Raw genomic sequence first — 25518 nt, 5'->3', positions numbered from 1 at the left:
GGCCAACCAACCTCAAATGGATAAAGGAAATGCAAGATGCAGATAACAGTACCTCTCCAGCTTATGTACCTAGGAGAAGCAATGGACCACATTTGCATGGATAAATTTCACCATCGTGAAATCTACAATGTCAAAATCCTAAGAGGGGAAGACTCAGCGTTAGATCACTATGTTGTTAAGATCAAAATAAAATTAACACCAAGGGTTAAGGAAAGACCTCCAAATGAAAATAGAAAAAAATTTGAACCTACCACCTTAATAAATAATAGGGAGTACTATAGGATAACAGGAGAAGGATCTGTCAACACTTATACATTAGAAGAATTGAGCACCAAACTAAAATCAATAGCAGAAATGTTAGCTCCAACAAATCCTAGGAAAAAACATGAATGGTGGAATGAAGAATGTAACCAGGCAATTGAAAGAAGACACCAAGCTTGGATAAATCATCAAGCCCAAAAGTCAGACAAATCAAATTTAGAGCTAAAAAAACAAAGACAGTCAACCCATAAAATCATCAGACAAACCAAACGCAAACATCTTAAAAATACCTTACAAAAGATACAAGAGAGTTTTAACAAAAAACAATCACGAGATTATTATAAAATCTTTGGCAAATACCTTAAAAAGTATGAGCCCCCAATATTAATGCTGAGAGATAAATCAGGAAGGTTAGCCCATAGTAATCAAGAAAATGCAGAGATCCTCAGAGTCATTCAACAAACTTTTAAATTGCGATGACTCACTGGAAACAAAAAAATTATAAGGCATGTGGCGAAGACCTAATCTTTGCAGAAACACAGGGAAACCAGTAATCATAAATCTACATCAGCATCTAGTCAAAATGTGGATCACAGAGAAAATCCCAGAACATTAGACCTCAGGCGTAATCCATCCATTATTCAAAAAAGGAGAGAAAACTAATCCAGACAATTACAGAGGAATAACCCTTTTGGACTGCACTTACAAATATTTCTCCTGAATAATTTACAAAAGGATAAAAATCATTCTGGAACCACAACTTGGAGAATACCAAGGAAGATTTTGCCCATACAGAAGTTGCCCAGACCAAATTCTCAGCCTGAAACTAATAATGGACTGTTACAAATTCATAGATTTTAAAAAGGCTTATGATAGTATACACAGACCAACTCTTTTAAAAATCCTCCGATCATATGGCCTTCATCCTAAATTAACAAAAATTATTGAACTAACTTTAACCAACTCAATTTCAAAAGTAAAGTTCAGGGGAGAAATGTCAAGTGCTTTTATGATAAATACAGGCCTCAGACAAGGTGACAGATTATCCCTTCTGTTTTCAATGTGGCTCTAGAGTACTTCATGAAAATTTGGCCAAAAAAAAAAAAACCCACCTAAAATCAAAATTGGAGCAAAACACTCAATAAGGACAAACTGCCTAGCGTTTGCAGATGATTTAACTCTCTTAGCCCTTGACATGGAAGAAGTGCGTGTTCATATTACCAGTCTCCAGAAAATTACATTAAAAATAGTATTACAAATATCCTTTGAGAAAACTGAGATCATGCCAATGAAACCCCTTGACATAAATGGTCATCATAAAAATTATAAAAAAATTAACATAGTCCTACAATTTAAATACCTTGAAGAAATCATTATGCACAAGTTAAGCGAGAAAGCAACATGGATAAATAGAACCAACAAAATGAAAAAAGCACAATTTCTAACCTGGTCAACTTATAACAAAAAATGCTTGTCAATAGACATGAATACACTACAAAACTGTAACTTTGTCCGAAGCCACTTACGCTTGCAAAACCTTGTTCCAAATTAAAAATGAAAGAAGAACTGATCAGCTCCTCAAAACAGAAAGAAGAATTATCAGAACTTGTATAAATAAAAAGTACCAGGTTGAAGGAGTCTAGAGAATCCTCCCCAGTGAAACTATCGAGAGATTGACCCAGTTACCAGCACGATGAAGAAGAAAAGAATCTCCTATTTCTTTCACATCTTACCATTACTAGAAAACAGGATATTACGACAACTAGTGATGAGAAATCTGGGAAAGAATATAGGAGGGCATTGGATTAAAGAAATTCAAGAGGATCTCAAAACAGTTGGACTCGAAATTACAGATGCAGAGAACAAGAATAAAATTACCACCATTCTTAAGAATCACAAATTTTCAACTGAAATGATACACAGAAGGCCTGTAGAGATTTCAGATTAATTAAGAACACTCCAATGAGAACGAATGAAGTACTGGGCAGATAGGAAGAATCGAACAGTACAACCTTCAAAGAAAAAGTATACATATGGAAGACTCAAGTGGTCCATTGTGGCCAGTAAAGTTAATAATAATAAAAGGATAAAGGAGGAGAGCCTAGTTTTCAGAGCTCAAAAGGAATACTGTCTGGTCCAGGAGCCTTCTTCATTTCAGATTTTTTAAGTCCTTTACTGCCACCTAAGATAGTGGGGGATGTTGCAATCGGGGAAGTCTTCAGCAGCATTGGATCTTGAGGTAAAAGGTGAACTGAAGTGTTCTTTCCAGCACCTGAAGATACTGTATCTTGCTTTCCCTCTTCTTTTTTTAAGCCAACATTTTTTTCCTACTGATTCTGTGATGGTATTTCGAGATGAGGTCCATTGTAGTTCTACATCTTTTGTGTTGACTGGGTTGTGACTCAGCTGATCTGAAATAATACTTTGGAAATCTGTGAAACTTTAAAATCTTTTCTCCAGGAAGGTTTGTGAAACAGGTACATAACTTTTCATAGATGAGAGTTCTGAGCTGGCTAATAAGTTTATGGTCTTTCCAACAGTCGTCAGGGTTTTCATGTTTCCATGTGGTCTTAAAGTGGTTAGTTATTGAGTACTGGTGATAGAGCTCATATTTGGCACACAGACCAAGGTGTAGTAGTTGATTAGCATTGCAGTTTACTGAGCCTTGTTTACCTACAATATTTCCTCATAACTGGTTATCGCTCCCCACTCTGTCAATGAAGTCTCTGAGTAATAAGAATTTATTTGTAGTGGACGTCTTGGTCAGGACTGTGTTCAATTGGTGGTAGAATTGATTCGTAGAATCTTTGTCATTTGGTGGAGGCAAATGAGTATACGAGTTTAATAAATATAACTATTTCTAGAGAAAAATATATGAAGAGTCATGAGCCTTTGATTGACTGGTAGGAAGTAGTCCATGCTTGTTTATAAGTTTAGTTGTAACTAGCAAACAGACACCATGAATACCATGTTCTCCTTCCCTTTCCAAAAGACAATGTAATCTGGACAGGCCTCTCTGATTTTTCCTTCACGCAGTAACCTGGCTTAATACGGAGAAGTAAACCTATATTCTGTTGAGCTAGCTTGCGGGTAGTAAGAACTGTTTCCTTTCTGACCTGTTCTTGTTCTTTAGATCGAGTGACCTTCTAACATTACATATCATGGGTTTTCTCTTGTGAAGTTTACAAAAATTAGAAAATAACAATTCGGAGGGCAACAGTTGACAATATTGATGCCAGCCATGAAATGAAAACCTACACCAGTACTCATAAAATTGTTGGAAAGAGAATACCATACAATTTGATTTCTGTAAATGGAATGGCGGAAGGTGTTGATTTACTCCTCTGAAGTAATCAAGTCATATTAGAAAGACAGGAACATGAGTAGGAGTACACAATACAATAAAAGGAATGACAGGACAGTGCAGGAAGGGGAGCAATATAATGTGAAAGCAAAAAAGGATGAGGACAATTTGTTCATAGTCGTGCACTGTTACCTTTACATAGATGGGCTCTATCCTCATCAGTCTCAGTTCTTCTTTAATTTATCTTAGCCTCTGACGAGCTCAGTTTTGCTTTCCTCTTCATCAGAAATGTTGAATCTCATTCCTGGGCACTTTTTCTAATGCTCATTTCTCCTAAAATAAATAATTCGTAAAATAAATTTACTAAACCAATTTTACTAATAAAATGTAATTCCTGAAATAGTTTTCCTAATACAAATTTTCTAAACCAGTGTTCTTAAATGTATTAATTCCTAAACAATTTATGTTATGGGATATAGCTTTCAGGTTGTCCTTTCTTCTATTTTCTTCTTTGTATTCTCCAAACTGTGGTACTACTGTACCAGTTATTCTTGAACTGGTAGCCATTTCTTTTTTCGGTTGAGACCTAATAGAGTTTCCTAGTGTAAATTAATTTAAAATGATTTCTGTATCCGACTGTTCTTTTTTGTAGTTCATGCAGAGCAGTGTACATATTTTTATGAGTTATACCCATGACAATATTAAATTTATTGTACTGGCCTTCACTAACATTGTTGGTTGTGCACCTGTTCTGCATTGTTGCTTCATACTGGTTCCACATTTGTGGAGGATTTTCCTCCATACCTTCTACCAACTACTTAAGTTTTTGTAAAGTAATCAAATATTCCTAACAATTCTTCATCAACAACATTCGTCAGTTCTTCAGACGTTTCTTCAACATCTGCAAGTTGCAAGGGCAGCAAGCATATATGTGTGGGCAGTACTCCTGAAGAACTTCTGCTTAAAATTTTCTGTTAATGTTCTGCATAAGATAAAAGAAACAACATGTAACATTGATACAAGGAAAACTTCAATTGCACTATTCACAGTTGCTTTTTCAAAATGGGTCATAATCTTCTCTGAATTTTCATGGCAATTTCATAAACCTGGTTTTATTAATAACTTGTTCCATTACCAGTACCAATTTATGCATGTTCTGTTCCTTTGATATCAGGAAAGCAAATACAAAAAGTAAAGGTACTTGAATATTTTCATCTTCTAGATAAAGGCCTCAGCTTTTTATTAATCCAATAATAGCAAACAATAGAGCAAACAGATTAGGAGGGACACTTTGAAGGTGCTGTCATGGAACCAAGTATAGCTTCTCGTTAGTAATTCTAAATTCTGTCGTGTGCTAAAGATAAATATTTTTCCATGGTTAAGATCCTTGACATCTTCAAGAGAATCATATATTAAAAAGTATCTCCTAGTAATGTCCTTGGGTATCTTATCAGCATTTCTGCAAGTTATGTTAACGTTACAGGATTCGTTTGTTGGTCATGTCGTCATTCTCTTCTTGAGGCTTTCATGCTCTGGTGGGTGGCTCTATATCTCTGAGGAGACAATATGGAGTTCAGTTCTCAGTAATTGTGGTGGGTGTATTTTGGGTCTTTCATTCGCTATACATTTCAGTTGTTGCTTTACTTTCACAGATTCAGTCTGTTTGTGATTTAGATGATGTGTGTGGAGCAACTCGCATAATTCTTTTGGCACACTGATTTCATTATGGATCTTCGTAGTTATTGCCCTTGCAGTGCATGTCTTCTTTCTTTACTCTATCACATTCCCAATAAATCTTTCCTGTGTACACACGTGTTTAATCAGCCAGAACATTATGACTACCTACCTAATGGCCAGTATGTCCACCTTTTACATGGATAACAGCAGTGAGGCGTCTTAGTATGGAAGCAGTGAGGCCTTGGTAGGTCGCTGGAGGAAGTTGGCTCCACATCTGCACACACAAGTCACCTAATTCCCGTAAATTCTGGGGAGGGGGAGGGGGAGGGGCGATGAGCTCTGGCGCCACGTTCAATCACATCTCAGACGTGTTTAGTTGGGTTAAGATCTGGCGAGTTTGGGGGGAGGGGCAGCACATCAATTGCAACTCACCACTGTGTTCCTCGAACCACTCCATCACACTCCTGGCCTTGTGACATGGCGCATTTTCTTGATGAAAAGTGCCACTGCCGTTGGGAAACATGATCGTCATGAAGGGGTGTCCATGGTCTGCAACCAATGTACGATACTTCTCGACCATCAAAGTGCCTTGCACGAGCTCCACTGCACCCATGGAGAATGTTCCCCAGAGCATAATTGAGCCGCCACCAGATTGTCTCCATCCCGCAGTACAGGTGTCAAGGAGCTGTTCCGTAGACACAATGGATTCGCACCTTCCCATCGGCATGATGAAGGTATCGGGATTCATTAGACCATGCAACGCTCTGCCACTGCGCCAACGTCCAGTGACGTTGGTCACGTGCCCACTGCAGTTGTAGTTGCCTATGTTGTGGTGTTAACATTGGCATATGCATGGGTCGTCGTCTGCAGGGGTTCATCCTTAGGAGTGTTCGGTGCTCTGTGTGTTCAGACACACTTGTACTCTGTCCAGCATTAAAGTCTGATGTTAGATGCACCACAGTTTGCCGCCTGTCCTGTTTTACCAGTCTGCCTAGCCTATGACGTCTGACATTTGTAATGAGGGGTGGCCGCCCAACTCCTCGATGTTTGGATGTGGTTTTACCTTTGTTTCACCACTTGTTGAAGACACTCACCACAGCACTCCCTGAACGCCTGACAAGTCATGCAGTTTCCGAAATGCTCACGCTGAGCCTGCGGGCCATCACAATCTGCTGTTGGTCAAACTCGGATAGATCGCACGCCTTCCCCATTCTACACACAGACAGCATGCTCGCTGATACTACATGCACCGTGCATGTGTCTGACCCGCAGTCATTGCTCGCCATCGCCTGGACGGGTTTATATCGATAATAGGTAGGTGGTCATAATGTTCTGGCTGATCAGTGTACATAACCTTCCAGTAATAATTTTGCCCCTCCCTTCATTGCAGCTGATATGGATCGCACTTCAAGTTTACTAAATCTTCCTAAGTAACATCTTTTAGCAACAGACACTTATCATTTTCTTGAAAGTTAAAATATTCACCCTAGAACTGCTCTAGGTTTATCTGTCAAACGCTGCAGTAATTTTCCATAATTCATGGAATGAAAGAAAACAGTGTCTGAAAGTATATTGTAATAACTTAACCTTATCATATACCAATATTTAAACTGAAGAATCGATCTACATAATATTGATAAAAATAAAAAAGTAACTGACAATAATTTGAATTAATCATAAAAGGTAGGCTATTTTTATAAAATATTTTAAATTAAAAAAATATTTACTTCCTTGCACTAAAGATATTTTCACACATAATTCGTCTCAGAAATATGATACTTGCAAAGTTCAAAGCATCTTCTTCAGTACTCAAGAACCAGTTTTCAAATATTTCTGTTAGTTACAGAAAAACTTTGCATTGGCTGCCATTTTGCTCAATGCAACCTCAGTGTGAACATGAAATTACTTCCACCAGCTAAATAATAGCCAACGATCATCATCTTTAGATTGACAACAAAAGAAGTTAGAATGCGGAGATTGTCTCTCAGAGAGACGGTTGTATTTGACAAAACAGCACATCGTCTCCATGGGAGACAGTCCACAGTTCTAGGGTTAAGAAACTGATTTTTTAGGAGTAATGTACTGTATTTTAGAAAATGGTTTTAGGAATGTTACGTTAGTAAAGTTGTTCTTTAGGAAATTCAAAAGTTCAGGAAAATTAATTTAGGAAATGTCAGTTTAAGGAAAAAATTTGGGGAATTGTTGAATTTTTTATTAAAGCTTGTTATTATGTTCCAGGCTGGTGAGACTATCCGCTACCTGGAGTTCTGTGTCAAAAATCTGGGCTGCAGACAGCAGGCTATTCACAACTACCTCTTATCTCTGTACGCACGTCTCAGACCAGACGACCTCATGCAGTATCTGGCCATGCAAGGTGAGCTCCCTCACAGTCTGTTGCGAATAAATGCCAGTTATGTCTTTGTGACTATGATTCTATGCTGATGACTTGGTCTTCATCACAGACTATAGTTTGTTTTTTTTTAAATGGGAAGTGTGGGAAATCTTTCATGAGACACTTGTGAGGGTCCGCACTCCACAAGCATGTGTGATTCCTACTCACTAAAACCCACACACCCTTTTCCCCCGACGTATATCTCCGCCCCGGAACTGCTCTCGCATTACTTCAGGGCAGTGTCGTGCTAATTTCTCAGGTTTCTTCTTCCTTTATTTCTCCTTAATGCCGTTCATGAGCATTCGTATCCCTCTTTTTCTGACGCAGGATGCCTTCTACATATACTGTTACCTGATCCCAAGATTCTTGGTTTCGTAGCATCACCCGCACAATAGTTTCTGGCGTCAACTCTCCTTGCTTAGTATCTAAACATCTTCTCTGAGTTGACCAATGATAGCATACAAAAAATGTGTGAAATACATCGTCTACATCATTGCAATAAATACACGCCGAGTCGCTCGCTCTACCTACTCTATGTAGAAATTTCCGGAAGTATCCATGACCCGTCAATAGTTGCGTAATGTTAAAGTTAACCTTGCCATGAGCTCGGGCAACCCAATCAGCTAGACGTGGTATCAGCCGCTTAGTCCATTTTCCTCGAGGATCTTCTTCCCATCTTTGCTGCCACCGCTCCATTCATTGCCTATAAGCTAGCTCCTTAGCACGCTTCTTTCCAAGCTCTCCTTGGGTTTGCCAGACTTCCTGTCACTCTAAGGCAAGTAAATCAATCGGTGCTACCGCTGCTACCGTAAGGACCGCAGGTTCGGATACTGTACGATATGTGTTTGTAATACACAACGCTGATCTCCACTGTACCGCAGCTATCCTTCACCAGTATTTTTCAAACTTCAGAGATTCAGCACCATATAGAAGTGTCAAGTGAACTATCGACATCAGAAGTCGTTGTTTGCTAGACTTCGGACCTTTAACATTGCTCATTAATCTACTCAGCACAATCGTTGTTTTCACCGCCTTATCTGTCACCCGTTTGATATGATCGCAAAAATTAAGTTTGGTATCAAGTGTCACTCCGAGGTACTGTACATTGTACTTCTAGATGTTTCGATTTCTGTTTGTCAATATACATTGGAATGGTGGTCGTGATCCTTTTTCTTGTCAAGAGAACGATCTCTGTTTTATGATCTGCCAGATGTAATCTGTGATTCGCCATCCAATCTTTCACCCGTCGCATTACTTGATTTACCTTAAACATCACAGACTATAGTCAAAGAGCTTAAAAATATATACTTTTCCCGTACTGAAGTGAATATTATTATTGTTGTTGTTGTTGTTATTCTTATTGTTATTATTGTTGTTGTTGTTGTTATTATTATTATTATTATTATTATTATTATTATTATTATTATTATTATTATTATTATTATTTGCTTTACGTCCCACTAACTACTTTTTAAGGTCTTCGGAGACGCCAAGGTTTCGGAATTTAGTCCCACAGGAGTTCTTTTACGTGCCATTAAATCTACCGACACGGGGCTGTCGTATTTGAGCACCTTCAAATACCACCGGACTGAGCCAGGATCGAACCTGCGAAGTTGGGGTTAGAAGGCCAGCGCCTTAACTGTCTGAGCCACTCAGCCCGGCATTATTATTATTATTATTATTATTATTATTATTATTATTATTATTATTATTATTATTATTATTATTATTATTATTATTATTATTATTATTTGTTGAAAAGGCATGAAGTTTCGGAAAGTACAAAAATCAGCACGGTTTATATTAAAATGACACTATTTATTACATACATAAATTACAGATGGATGCAGTGAAAACAATAGACATGGAGATTACAGTTGTGACGTGTCAGAATGGACAAAGAAAACTTAGTGTGTAGGTGGCGCTACTTGATGGTGGCTCAGCCAGAGTCATATGAATATTCTCAACACCCCCTCTCGAAGGCTGAACCAACTTCAACGTTTCTGTCTTCTGACACCCAGACACTCTAAACACTTCCAGTGCTTATCCTTCGGTAGTCCCTTGGTTAATATATCTGCAGGCATCTTCTCAGTTAACAAGTATTCGAGATGAATGTCCCCAGATGAAAGAACCTCTTGTACAAAATGATGTCGCACATCAATGTGCTTATTCCGAGAGTGGAAAACAGGATTTCCAGCAAGCGTCTGAGCTCCAATGTTGTCGTTTTATAGCTGTACCTTCGACACACTGTTAATGCCTATCTCCCTTGCTAGTCGTAGTAAGTGCACTGCCTCTTTTGAAGCCTCACTCAAGGCCAAATCTTCAGCCTCCGTTGAGGACAATGCCACTGTCCATTGTTTCCTGGATTCCCAAGATACGACTCCGCCATGCATTGTAAAGGCAAAGCCAGTGTATGACCTGCGATCGTTGATGCATGCAGCCCAATCAGCATCTACATAGCCAGTTAAATTACTGGTATCACTTCCAAAGGTGATTCCTACATCAGAAGAACCCTTAAGGTACCTCAGTACCCTTTTTGCTGCTTGCCAGCGTTCTTTGCCAAAAGAATCATTGTACTGGCTTAGGACACTCATTGCATGAGATATGTCTGGACGCATTACAGTTGATAGATACATAAGAGCACCTATGAGCTCTCTGTAGGGGGGCCTCTCGTCATCATCCTTGGACCAAGTATTTGATCTTGACAGTTTAATTCCAGCTTCAATTTTTGTGGCCACGGGCTTGCAATCAGACATTCGAAGCGATCTAAGATGTCAATAACATAACCTTTCTGTCTTAAGGTGATACCAGATTCATCTCGAGAAAACTCGATCCCAAGACAGTACTTAATGTCTCCCAGGTCTTTGACCTCAAATGACTTCTGTAGAAATTTGTGGACCTGGTCAATTTCTCTCGAGTTCCATAACAAAACTAAAATGTCATCAACATAAACTACGATTAGGAGAGCATCAGCATCAGAACCCTTCACATAGACGCTCGAATCGCCGGATGTTGGTTTGACACCAAGCTTTAGTAGTTGCTCGTTCAAGCGTTGGTACCAACAGCGGCCAGCCTGCTTCAAGCCATACAGAGCCTATTTAATACGGCACACACAATCCTTGCTCAACATCTTCAGCATCCTCTTGGCTTCAGCTATGATCTTGGATGTTGCATTACTTTCCTCTACGATGAATTTGAGTATTTCCCTGGTGTAGTTTGGTACTTCCATAAAGATTTCCTCTTCAACAATTCCATTTAAGTATGCATTTGCTACATTGAATTGTCGGACATACATTCCATGATGAGCAGCGAGCGCAATAGCCATTCGTATTGAGCTGAGTCGTGCTACTGGTGCGAATGTTTCAGTATAATCTATACCTGGCCTCTGGAAAAACCCCTTGGCCACGACTCTAGCCTTCCTTCTTGTGATCTCGCCATTTGCTCCGTACTTATTCCTAAGGACTACACGACTTCCAGTTGTCATCCTATTTTCTGGGCGGTCTACAAGATCCCAGGTCTTGTTTCTTAGAATAGAGACAAATTCATCTGCCATGGCCAGCATCCACTTATTTTTCTCTGGACCTGAAAATGCCATCTGAATTGGAACCTCAACTAGACATACCGGATCAATTTGTCCTCCATCGTGTTCCTGGTAAAGCTTTCGAGGTCTGCCTCGTGTTCCCGAATGGATCATTTTTGGTCTCTCTGGAGCATGTCGAGACTGTCGTATTTCTAGTTCTGGTTCATTTTCAAAACCAAGAAATTCTTCTTCAGAACTATCCGGATCTTTGGTGCTTTCTGTACGTTCTGTGTCTCTAGGAGTTACGTTTACATTGATGAAATGATCAACCTGCTCTGGCTCTATCTTGGGATGATCTTCATCAAAGTGCTCTACATTTGGGTGCTGACTTGGAAAAATATCACGATTGTATTTTTGCTCTTTTCTGTCTCCTTTCAAAAACTTGATATCACGTGAGATTTCCACTTTTCGATCCTGTGATATCCAAATTCTGAAACCTTTGGACTGCTCTGCATATCCGAGGAATATGCCCTTTTTTCCCCGAGGGTCGAATTTTCCTTATGTTCGGCGATCGATTTAGGCAGTAGGTTTCACATCCAAATCTTTCGAATTTACAAACATTTGGAACCTTTCCAGTCCAGGCTTCGTAAGGAGTTCTTCCACCCAGTTTACTCGTAGGACATCTGTTCCTAATGTAATTTGCTGTTGAAACAGCCTCTGCCCAGAAAGAAGGGGGAAGTCCAGACTGCATTAATAAACATCTGGCCATCTCGACGAGTGTACAGTTTTTCCTTTCCGCTATTCCATTTTGTTCCAGGTTATGCAAAATCGTCAGGCATTGTACGATCCCGCAGCTTTTCAACAGTGCGTCGAATTGGGAATTCATGTATTCCGTACCATTACCAGAATGCAAAATCTTTATCTTCGCGTTTTTCTGTGTTTCCAGACGTTTTTTGAAGTCCTGAAACTCATTAACGACTTCATTTTTCTGACGAAGAAACTTCACATCGCACCATCCAGTCGCATCGTCGAAGGGGTACGTGTCATCTTTCCTTGGAGACAGATCTCACATTCAAAATCCTCTTCACTGTCGATGACTTTGATTCCCTCTATCCTTTTATTCTTCACTGCCTGACATAGATCCGTTATGTTTCCCAATCGAATGTGAAAGTCCATAATAGACCCTTTGCGCGTATCTTCTCGGGCAATTTTTCCCTGTTCTTTGGCGTACAACCCATTAACGTAATAAAGTCCGTCTTTTCTATGAGCAGTGAATAAGGTACTATCGTTCGCATCTGTAACTCGAGCGGATGTTTTGTCAAACACTACGCGGTGACCCCTGTCTACGATCTTCCTGACTGAGAGTAGATTAGTACGCAGATCAGGTACGTATAATGTATTGCATAGGTTGAAACTTTTATCACAACCATCAACGTTCATTGATATTGTCACAACACCACTTGCACTTATTTTCGTTGTAGAGCTGCTCACTAATTTTAAATCGTCAGAAACATTGGATTCTACTTGTGAAAAATAGTCCAGATTTTTACACATGTGCGATGTACAGCCGCTGTCGAGGCACCACACTGTATCTGCGTCGCGGTCCGTCACGAACTTACATGAGTTCAATTCTGATGTAATATATAGCAAGGTACTTCCTTCGGCCTTGTGAGCATTGTCATGATCATTTTTACTCGACTTGCACTCCTTTGCCTTATGACCTATCTTTTTACAACGATAACAACGGAGAGATGTGGATCCTCCTTTTTCGCCTTTATCGACTTTGCTTGTATTTTCGTTTAACAGTCATACAGTTTTGCATCATGTTGTTCTGATCAATGCTCCTCGCGTCACTTTCTTCGACAATTTTTATGTGTAATACCTCGGGCTTTGGAAGTTCATCGGAGATTCTATCGCACACCGAAAGTATTCGAAACTGACTGGCAAGCTATACAGAAGTAATATGGATAACAAATCATCGTTGATTGTCACGTCCATACCATTGAGCTTGTCCACGGCATCGAAAAATCTCCGCAAAGGATCACGTACATCCCCATCTTCACTCATTCTTTGAAGCACGATCTGCTTTAATAATGTTGCTTTCCGCGCTGGCCCCTTTGATTGGTAAATCAGCTCTAGTTTTAGCCACAGATCGCGCGAAGTGACACAATCTTTTACCTGTTTAATTTCCGAGGGTTGAATCGCCAAGATGATATCTGACATTGCTTCACTGTCACGTTCTTCCCATTCTGTAATAGCGGCCACGTTCTCGCTGAGCGGTTCAGATTTAACATTTACCCCAGCTACGTACGCCCACGTACGATTTTTTTACTAACACAGCCTTCATGTGAATTTTCCACGTGTCAAAGTTGTCCTTTGACAACGTCTCGATGCGCACCATACTTGAAGTGTTCATCTATACATACTATTTCTTCGCAGAAGTCACTTGGCTAAATGTTTAACTCAACCTCGCCAACCGTGCGCGACACAATATTTTCATGCGTCTATTTTTCAGTGAATTTTATCACTACACATTTAATCACTTTCCAAAGGTGCATCCTGGGCCCGTAACCTGTTGAAAAGGCACGATGTTTCGGAAAGTAATAATATCAGCACGGTTTATATTAAAATGACACTATTTATTACATACGTAAATCACAAATGGATGCAGTGAAAACAATGGACATGTAGATTACAATCGTGACGTGTCAGAATGGACAAAGAACGTAGTGTGTGGGTGGCGCTACTTGATGGTGGCTCAGCCAGAGTCATATGGATATATATAAATATTATATAAAAATTCTCAACATTATTATTATTGTTATTATTATTGTTATTATTATTATTATTATTATTATTATTATTATTATTATTATTATTATTATTCAAGAATGGTCCCTTTCGGAACACATGAAGCTTTATTTATGATTTTGTTTGCGGAGGATCCAGGATGCTTTCATCTCTTGACTAAAGCTCCTCTTCCTTTCTTCCGTCCACTTGGTACCTGGAGGTACTTCATTCTCTGGAGTAACTTGTCAATTTTCTTTTGCACCGAACGGGGTACATTATTCGTATTGTGCCTTTTCCCTAACTGCCTCAAATACTCCGGCTAATAATCGGATATAAAATGTTGGATGGACAAATAAATATAATCATCTCCTAAAAAATTCAGGACGACACGCAGGTAAGAATAAAATAAATACATCAACTTAGGTCTGCGACCAAATCATCTCACAACCATCTATATCTGCAAAAAAAAAAAATCATTTGTATATTCCATCCCATCCAACATGTGCATTCATTTATCTACACCGATATTGGCTTATTTCGGTGAATAACACATAAGAACCATATTTTGTTATCAAATCATATATTCGTTCGCTGCACAATACCTTTCAGGGATACTCATTTCAATTAATCCTTTTTTATCGTGGACTCAACTGAGAAATGCACAGCCTTTTCCCCAAATCCGTCCGCAAAACCAATTCCAATTAATTGTAGCCAACAATAAAATAGATCTTTGACTTTATCTATTGATTATTTATAAGTACTCCATCTAATATCTCTTCCGATACTGAATTGAATAAATAACAAGAATTCCGGTTAAAAATCCTTATCTCCTATTTTATTGAAAGTTCATTGTACTTGGAATGAAGTATAATTACAATTACATATTCAGTTACACTCTTAGGAATTCCAATTCCAAATTGAAATACAATTCAATATTTTCTTATCATATAAAAAAAATATTTGTCGACATTAACATTACAATCTCGTTTCAATATTTTGAAATATTAATAATTCATCGAAATATTATTGAAACCTTATAAAATATCCCCTAAACATTGTCGAGATGTCGTTGGAATGGTTGAAATATCTTGGAATATCGGTGAAATAATATTTGAATATTCCTTAAAAATTGTTGAAAAGTCATTGAAATGACTGAAGCACCTTGGAATATCGGCGAAATAATGTTTAGATATTCCTTAAAAATTGTTGAAAAGTCATTGAAATGACTGAAGCACCTTGGAATATCGGCGAAATAAAGTTTAGATATTCCTTAAAAATTGTTGAAAAGTCATTGAATTGACTGAAGCACCTTGGAATATCGGCGAAATAATGTTTAGATATTCCTTAAAAATTGTTGAAAAGTCATTGAATTGACTGAAGCACCTTGGAATATCGGCAAAATAATGTTTAGATATTCCTTAAAAATTATTGAAAGGTCATTGAAATGACTGAAGCACCTTGGAATATCGGCGAAATAATGTTTAAATATTGCTTAAAAATTATTGAAAAGTCATTGAAATGACTGAAGCACCTTGGAATATCGGCGAAATAATGTTTAAATATTGCTTAAAAATGGTTGAAAAGTCACTGAAATGACTGAAGCACCTTGGAATATCGGCGAAATAATGTTTAAATATTGCTTAAAAATTGTTGAAAAGTCATTGAATTGACTGAAGCACCTTGGAATATCGGTGACATAATGTCGAAATATCAAGAATATTAACTAAGTACCACTCAAATATCAACTAGACATCATTAAAATATCATTTGAATTTCATTGAATATCCCTACAAAATTCATATGTATGATTTTTGCTTGCTTTGTTTTCTCAAGTCTTCATTGTGTAGTAACGAAAACAACATAAGTAAGTTCCATAAATATGGTTCAAAAATTACCATACAGCTATATATCGACTCAAATAAGACCGAAAATAAAATATTCTTTTTACTCGGTAGACTAACTTGGTCATAAAACCATCTGAAAATAAATAGGGGTAGCCTATCATAACATACATGTGCAAACAAGCTTATCAAACATCTAGGAATGCAATACTTCCATTCGTAAATAAACATCTTTCCGCGAAATTAAAACAGAAACATGGTATCGGAAATTTACCTGTCCACAAGCAGTAGTCATTTCAGTCATGAAGACTTTTCCTCCCTCCAAACATGCGTTTGACAGAAATTCAACTTAGGCTTAGCTTATTATATGGGATTCTTCAAAAAAAAAAAAATGTTAACTTTCAATCGCGAATGCCTTATTTTAGGATATAATTTTTGATGACCGTATACCATAAGTAGCCTGTAAGTTCATTAACCTCTTACCATCGTATGCATGTGCCACATAACCAGACTTCGTATACTGCTACGTAATTCACATGACGAAAACATCAACTATAACATAATATTAGCATTATGTTGCTTAAATATTACCAACTGCTCAAATCTAGTCGTATTTCACCGAATACGCATTCTGTCAATAACAATTCCTCATTACTTACACTTCCCTATCTCCATTATTTTAGCCTATAATCTCTTAAGATTATGGATCATAACAACGATTCCACCTAACAAAATCATTCGTTGCTTTAACTATAGTGCAGTATACGTATAATCCATTCACATAATCTCATCACCTATCATGGGTTTACGGTATTCCGTAACGCAAGCAATCACATGTTCTCAGCAAAATACCGCGAGTGTTAATATTTCAGGTTCTACTTACTCACTTTTGGTGTCAAGTTATCGTCAAATTAAGTTCTATTAATCTAGAAGACGGTCTAATACCATTCTGCATTGCACTGGAGTTGAATTACCCAATGACAGGCATGAATCTTCAGAATCACATTGATAATGTCGGTTTTCCCAAGCTTCACATAAAATAAACAAGCACTCCTACTCATTGATTATAGATTTGAAACGTCAAAGACTACCTAACTCCATGTCTTAAATAAGCTATAAGGATTCCTTTTTAATGACCCTACTCATAGAATTTTTATCTTGAAGAATTAAACATTAACCATACTACCATCATATACTAAATTATTTACTATCGTTCATCCAAATATAATTTTAACTACGAAAATTTAAATATAAGGAACTTGACTTATCTTGCTTTCGTTATTCGACTGGGATGGTCTTCATTCTGGGTCTCCCTTGGCTCCCGACTCGAGTTGCGGTTCACGTCATCGTTGGTTACTGGTGACTGGCCTCGGGTGTGGGTGATAACGGCTGGCAAGGGCTCCCACCGGATTGTGATCCCATTCTTCAGGTTTACTCAGCCATCGTATCTCCGTCGATTACGTGTGGTTGAAACATAATGAAGGATAGCATTAGGTGCATTCTCCAGACAGGGAATAACTAATTTTGAATATATATTTTAGCTATCTAGTAAGTTATTCGTTAAGATGCAATATTTAGCGGAATACTTTAGGTATTTCTTGTTTGTCGCTAGCCTAAAGAATAAGCTGCCGATCTCTAAATCTTCTTTAAGATTTCGGCTATGTGTCTGTACTGGCAAATATTATGGGCGATATCTTCCTTTTTCCTTTCGCTTCTTTCATGCCCGATGCTTTTAATTTGTACTTAGAGTTTATATATCGCCGTAATTATAGTATTAGCAGTTTTCTTCTCTGAATTCAACCTCTTCATTTCTTGAATACCAATTCTTGCTCACAATTTCGTTCCGATGATCAACACGATTTTTTTTTTAAGTGCCGTCTTTTTTTTTACTCGGGACAACAATCTGATTCTTTTATCACGGCCATTTGGATTGCTAAGGTCCGATCGTCGCAATATCAACTCATGGCCTACTTGACTGGTTATATCTGCATTTTCTCTGTAGAATATACTCTTTTATTATGTAACCTCCGTCATTTTTATTGCGATGCATGGCAAGTATTAGGGATGTAACTCCCGATCTTGATGCGAATCGGGCAATGAAATGGTACATTTTACTTCCCCGTCAAAAGGTAAATAAATGTACTGCTCGCAGTATATTTATTTCGTTTCTACTTCTGTATAAAAATAGAGCTTTCATTGACCCTTTTGTTTCAGATCGTCCCACATAAACTTAATAACGTGTTTTCTTTAATATATAGATTCTATTCCCGGTCTTCTTCATAATACAATTTTAGACTAGATGCGTTATATACATTTCTGTAGGTTCCAGTTAAGTTCTCGACTACATATGCGTTGTTGCCTAACGCTTTCCTTATTACGTATGGGCCATCATACAAATGAACAAATTTAGCGAATATTCGTTCTGATACATTGGAATTAGGTGCTTTTTGAATCAATACTTTGTCATTACTCTTAAAGGGTAGATGGAACTTTTTATTCTGGACCCTTTTTAACCGTTTATTTGCTTGCTCTACGAGTTTGGCTGTTACCATCTGGTTGATCTCGACGCTACTGGGGTTGGGTTCATCATTTTCCCCTATAACTTTATCCCAAGGTCTTTGTGGTTGTTCATTCAAGTGTATCATACGGGGTATCTGATTAGTTGATTCATGGATAGTATTATTCATGCATTCCTCGATTATATTTCTAACGTTGATCCATTTCCAATGGCTTTCTGAACAATATATTCTACAATATTTTGCTATCTCCCGCATACATCGCTCTACGGGGTTCGCTGATGGGTGTCTAACCGAACAGAATATGTTTAATCTCCAGGTTCTGCATCATCTCTTCAAACTCTATTGACGTAAATTGGGTTCCCCTGTCAGTTAATATTTTTTTCGGCTTTCCCATTCGAGGTATTATGTTTCTACTTATTGCTTTAAGCACCTGCTTAGATGTTGTTCTTTGGATTGGTTGTAATACTATGAATTTTGAGAATACGTCCATGGTAACGATTATATATTTATGTCCTCTAACAGCTATTGGCAACTTTCCAAATATGTCCATTGCAAAAATTTCTCTCGGTGCTGTCGGTATTATAGCAATCGGCTCATGCTTGGTTAGGAATGAATTGTATTTTGTTCTTTGACAGATATCACATGTTTTAATCACGTCCTTGATGGTTTTTGTGATTCCTTTCCATGTGAATCTCTCCAGTATTGTTTTTGTTACCTTTTCTATTCCCCCATGTCCGATTATTCTGTGAGTATGCCAAATTAGTCCTTTTTGTAATGATGCTGGTACTATTCTCAATTTATTGAATTCCTTGTTAATACGTTTCATTAGCATTCCGTTTTTTAATACATATGGATTGCTTTCATCTTGTAAATTCCTGTTTTCTGAGTTATCGTGCTCAATCCTCCTGATTTCCAATATTAAGTTTTCGTCTGCTCTTTGCAATAGTGCGATATCCCCTAGTTTTCCCAGAAATTCCTCATCCTGTTGTACCAATTCAATATGCTGAACAAGTTGTTCTTTCTCTACCGGGTTTCTACTAAGTGCATCCGCAAGAATGTTGTCTTTTCCACTACAATGTTCAATTTTAATGTTAAACTGTTGCGTAAACAACATCCATCGCGTGATTCTTTCACTCGACATGGCTGCTTTTAACCCAAACTGCAATGCTTTGTGATCTGTTCGGATCTTTACGGGGAAACCGTATATTATCTTCTTCCACTGCTGTAGGGCATATATAATAGCTAGTAATTCCTGTTCAGTCTTCGTGTAATTGATTTCATGGTTACGTAATTTTCTACCGGCAAATGCTAAATACGTTCGGCTCTTTGGGTCCTCTGTCATTTCCTGATATAAGTAAGCGCCAATTCCTATACTGGAAGCATCAGTCTGTATTATAAATTCCTTAGTGTAATCAGGATATCCCAGCTTTATGCTATTAGCTAATAATTTTTTCATTGTGAGGAACGCTTCTTCGGTCTTTTCGTTCCACTTCCACTTGTTTGCCTTTAACAACTCTTGCAAAGGTGCTGCCGTTTCCGTATACCCTTTGCAATGGTTAGCAAAAAATTGTGTCTTTCCCAAGAATTGCCTGACTTGTTTGATCCGCATTGGGCGTGGGAATTCGCATATCGCTTGAATTTTTATTGGGTTCGGTTTTACCCCATCTCTATCAATGACATGTCCAACGAATAAAATTTGTTCCTGACAAAATTTTGATTTTTCCAAATTGATTTTAAACCCTGTGTTTTCTAAATTCTCTAATAACCGATCGAGTTTATTACAATGATCATCAAATGTTTCACTTGCCAACACCAGGTCATCTACGTAACACGTCACGTATTATTTTACCTCAGGTAACAAATTTCTATCCAGGGCTGTTATCAACACGGCGCAGCTGTTTTTTTAGTCCAAAGGGCAATCTGCAGTACGCGTAAGTTTGATTGTTGAACATAAAACCGGTTAGTAGTCTGGACTTCTCTTCTAGTAATGTATGATGAAATGACGAAGTAAAATCTAGGCTTGTGAAATATTTCATATTTCTAAATCTCCTTATTATTTCCTTGATCTTTGGGAATAGATCATATTCTGGGATTAGTTTTTCATTTAATCTCCTAGCATCTAGGCACATTCTTAGCTTTCCATTACTTTTTTTAACAATAACGATCGGGTTCAGGTATGGTGTTGTTGTTTTAACGATTATTCCGTCATCCATCATTTCTTGAATAATTTTCTTTACTTCTTGAAAATACTTTTCGGGAACATCGTATAATTTTCCTTTGAACGGTGTCCAATCGTTGACAATTATTTTATATTTGAAATTCGGTATCTGACCAGGTTTGTCTTTAAATATCTCTGAGTGCTTCTCTATGATTGCGTATAACTTCAGCTTTTCTTTGGCCTCTAGGTTGGTTTCAGCAATTTTTTTCCATAAACTTGGTTCTTCTTTTTCTTCATCGACCGCTAAAATCTTTTCCAAACTTTGTATTATTTCTTCTCCGTTCTCGGCTTCTGTCAGTCTCCCGCGTGATTCATATTCATCCATTAGCCCCTGTACTTCCAGTCCTTCGAATTTCATATGTTCTATGTCTTGAATCTCTTTTCTCAATTTAATTCTCTCTTTAGTTATCTTTCCATCATCCTCAATGATAGGAAACCTTATTTCTTGCTTTCTTACGTCTATAGTCATTTCTATAGTTGTCATAAAGTCAATCCCAAGGATCACATTGTATCTTATTTTACTCATCACTATGAATGGTTGTTCGAATACTAGTTCGCCGATCCTGATTTTCAAATATGTTTGTATTTTGCATTCAATTGATTTATCGGGTATTATTCCCCGTATCTTTGTCTGGGCAATTGGTATTATGGGTACCTTCTCCTTTCGACTGATTTCGTCGAATAATATTTTCGATATGACGCTAATACTCGCCCTAGAGTCGATTAAACAGTGCGTCTTCAATCCATTTACTCGTATCACAATAATAGGCAAACGTGCTTTGTTTTCTTTACTCCTTTCCAACGGTTCATCCAATAACTCGTCCGGGTCTACATCCCACGATTCGATTTGTAATATGTACCAACTTCCAATTTTGTTATATGTTTCATTCCAAGTACAACTTATTTCATTTGCTAATTCAACATCGGCGTTTTTTTTACTCCCGACGTCCAATTCGTATGTTTGGGCATCTGGCTTTAGTTTATGTTCGTCTCTCTTTTTCCTTTTAAATTCTTGGAGCTCCATACTTTCGGCTCCTTCTAAATCCCCATTAATGTTCTGGTTGTTGATTGCTTCTTCCCATTTCTTCTTTTCCTGGGTTTCTCTCCTTGAGTTTTGATTATATTGCCTGTTTCTGTTTTCTCTATTATAGTGATTATTTATTTGTGTTCCTCGATAGGTTGTATTTCGTCTAAAACTGCCTCGATTTCTGCCGTCTCTGTACTGAATGGATGGTCGATGATAAGGCACAAATTTTTCATGTAGTTGCCTTTCATTCTCATGACCATTCTGTTTGCACTACATCGGCTTTGCTCTCTTAATCCCCCTTCCTCATCATTATATTCCCTTTTCTTGGGATTCTTATCGGTATCTCTTCGCTCAGGAAACGACCTTTTCTGATTGTTTTCCCAGTTCAGCACATTTATCTCCTCCTGGTTATTTGTATTTCTATTTATTTTTGGCGCTGTGTGACTAGATGTCATATCGAGTTGCCTCAATATATTTTCCATCTCCACTGCTGATTTTACATTTGCCGCCGCCAGCAATCTTTGAGTTTCCGGAGGGAATTGTTTTTGAATAGTTCTTATTGCTTCCAACTCACTGGGCGCTGAATCTAGGTCTTGGAACCTATGAAATTGGTGCGAAAAATAATCGCTGTACCTAGTCTGCCCTATTGATGAATATTTTCTAGAATACAGTTCCAGCCTAAGGTTCTGTTGGATTTCTGGGTTCCAGAATCTTTTTAAGAAAGCAATCTTAAATTCCTCATAATCGTGAAATGTATATTTAAATGCTTGATACCATACGTTCGGATTGGCATCCAGATGTTTCTCAATCACTCTGAGCTTCTTCTCATCGGGAATTTTATTCTCCCAGAAGTACTATTCCATTTCTCTTAAAAATCTCTTCGGAGACATTGCTGCAGAGTTATTGAAATGCTTAGGTCTGTCATCGTAAGTTTTGATGATATTGATTATCGCTGGGCTTCCATTCCCATTATTTCCAATCATCATGTCCTTGCTACTTCGTTCTGTTTCTCCACTTATCGTGGGTGTCCCTTCTCTTTCGTTGATCTGTATATCCACCATCCTTTGCTCGTTTAATTGTTTTGATACCTCTGCTTTCGTTATCTGTATTAGGGATGTAACTCCCGATCATACACAAATCGGGCAATGAAATGGTACATTTTCTATATATATTTAGATTCAGAATTTCTTCAGGCTGAATTTGTGCATTCTTCATGTCCACTTTTGTTCAGTTTATCAACTCTTTCAAGAACTGGGTGGGTTAGTCTGGTTTCTGGAAGCCTCTTAACATGACCATAAAATTTTAGCCTTCTTTTCCTGAGGTCTGCCGCAATATTGGATAATTTTTCTGTGGATTTCCGGGTTTGGAGGCGGTACCCTTCTCCCGTGTGTCTTGGTCCTAAAATTTTCCTCATGATTTTTCGCTCTTTTAGGATATTTTCCAGCTCGCCCTTTCTATGAAGCGTTAGTTTCCCCTGCATATAGAGCCTCAGGTTTGATTACAGTATTGTAATGTTTAATCTTAACGTGGAGAGACATACATTTTTTGTTGTTGTAGATTTCTCTTGTTCTCCCATAAGCTCTTGTGAGTTTTTGGATACGGTTGTTTTGGGCTATTTTCTCTTGTCCGGTTGGTTTGAGGATTTCGCCCAGATATTTGAAGTGAGGGACTCTGTTGATTTGTCCGTATTTTGTATTGAGAACGTGGATGTCTAGTTTTGCACAGAAAAATTCCGTTTTCTGGAAGGAGATATGAAGTCCGACCTTTCTGGCACATTCTTGGAGAATTTCAACCTGCTTTATTGCTGTGACTTCATCGCTGGACAAAAGGGCCAGGTCATCCGCGAAGGCTAAGCATGGAATTTCAAGCTTGTTTTTTGTGTCCCAATGTTTACTGGGTTCCAGCTATTTTGTGCTTTCAGTTCTTTTTCCCATTCGCTCATCACCTTATCTAGGACGAGGTTGAAGAGGAGGGGTGACAGTGCATCTTCTTGCCGGACACCAGTTTTTATCAGGAATTCGTCTGAGATTTCTCCCATGAATTTCACTCTTGACTTCATGTCAGTGAGGGTCTGTTTTGTCAAGTTTAGCATTTTGGAGTCTAGTCCCTGTTCTTTCAGGATGCTGAACAGAGATCGACGATCAGTTGAATCATAAGCCTTCTTGAAATCTACGAAGCTACAGATGATCGGAAGGTTTCTGAGGGCTCTGCATTTTACAGCAGTTTTGAGGTTGAAGATCTGTTCAATGCACGATCTGTGAGGGCGGAACCCAGCTTGATATTCACCAATCTTATGCTCTAGTTGTTCTTGTATTGTTTTCAACAGGCATGCAGAGAAAATTTTGTAGCTGACTTCAAGAAGGGAGATTCCCCTATAGTTGTTGACATCAGTTTTGTCTCCTTTTTTGTGAAGTGGGTGAATCAAGGCACATTTCCAGTCTTCTGGGAGTTTTTTGTTTTTCCAGATTTTCTGTATGATTTCTGTAAGTTCCTTGGGTGAATTTGGACCAAGATTCTTAAGGAATTCTGCAACAATCCTGTCTCTTCCTGAAGTTCTGTTGTTCTTCAGTTATTTAATATGGCTCTGAATTTCTTCCTGGTTTGGTGGAGGTGATTCTGTGTGAGTGAAACTGGATGCTTCTTCAAGAAATCTTTCAATGGGTTCGGGGCAGTTAAGAAGTTCTGAGAAATACCGTGCAAGTTCTTGGCAATTTTCTTTATTAGTAATTTTCCGTCTTGTTTCCTGAAACATAAGTTCTGTGGAATGCATTCTCGGATTTTTTCGATGAATGTTCTGTAGAAATCCCTTGTGTTGTGGTTTCTAAAGTTTTCTTCAATTGAGTCCATTTGTTCTTTTAGGTGATTTCTTTTTTCTTGCCTGATGGTTTTGGATACTTGTTTTCTGGTCTCAAAATTCTTGTTGAGTTTTCTGGGATTTTCTACTGTTGTATTTCTGAAATGCAGATTTTCTGATCTCTAGGGCTTGGTTGCATGTTGAGTTCCACCAGGGGTGTTTTGTATTCCTTTTTAAGGGTACCATTTCTCATGCCTTCTGTATGATTTTGTTGTGGAATTCTTCCCATGTTTTCGCTGGTTGATTTTCCCATGCTTCAATCAATCAATCAATCAATCAATCAATCAATCAATCAATCCATCCATCCATCCTGATCTGCATTTAGGGCAGTCACCCAGGTGGCACATTCCCTATCTGTTGCTTTCCTAGCCTTTTCCTAAATGATTTCAAAGAAATTGGAAATTTATTGAACATCTCCCTTGGTACGTTATTCCAATCCCTAACTCCCCTTCCTATAAATGAATATTTGCCCCAGTTTGTCCTCTTGAATTCCAACTTTATCTTCATATTGTGATCTTTCCTACTTTTATAAACGCCATTCAAACTTATTCGTCTACTAATACCATTCCACGCCATCTTTCCACTGACAGCTCGGAACATACAACTTAGTCGAGCAGCTCTTCTTCTTTCTCTCAGTTCTTCTCAACCCAAACATTGCAACATTTTTGTAACGCTACTCTTTTGTCGGAAATCACCCAGAACAAAACGAGCTGCTTTTCTTTGGATTTTTTCCAGTTCTTGAATCAGATAATCCTGGTGAGGGTCCCATACACTGGAACCATACTCTAGTTGGGGTCTTACCAGGGACTTATATGCACTCTCCTTTACATCCTTACTACAACCCCTAAACACCCTCATAATCATGTGCAGAGATCTGTACCCTTTATTTACAGTCCCATTTATGTGATTACCCCAATGAAGATCTTTCCTTATATTAACACCTAGATACTTTCAATGATCCCCAAAAGGAACTTTCACCCCAACAACGCAGTAATTAAAACTGAGAGGACTTTTCCTATTTGTGAAACTCACAACCTGACTTTTAACCCCGTTTATCAACATACCATTGCCTGCTGTCCATCTCACAATATTTTCGAGGTCACGCTGCAGTTGCT

General features: G+C 38.1%; 1 protein-coding gene across 3 annotated transcripts in view; it reads left to right on the top strand.

The window, feature by feature from the left end:
* dor (vacuolar protein sorting-associated protein 18 dor) overlaps window positions 1–25518 on the top strand; it is a 291400-nt gene that overhangs the window by 150249 nt on the left and 115633 nt on the right. For all 3 annotated transcript variants that reach the window (XM_067149280.2, XM_067149279.2, XM_067149281.2), the window contains one exon: window positions 7481–7616. In XM_067149280.2, the coding sequence (XP_067005381.2) occupies window positions 7481–7616 (136 nt within the window). The remainder of the gene's footprint in view (window positions 1–7480; window positions 7617–25518) is intronic.

Source organism: Anabrus simplex, chromosome 6 (genome assembly GCF_040414725.1).
Source record: "Anabrus simplex isolate iqAnaSimp1 chromosome 6, ASM4041472v1, whole genome shotgun sequence".
In the NCBI taxonomy this organism is placed as follows: Eukaryota; Metazoa; Arthropoda; class Insecta; order Orthoptera; family Tettigoniidae; genus Anabrus; species Anabrus simplex.
The sequence above is the reverse complement of the archived record's forward strand: the minus strand, read 5'-3'. Positions and strand labels throughout refer to the sequence as shown.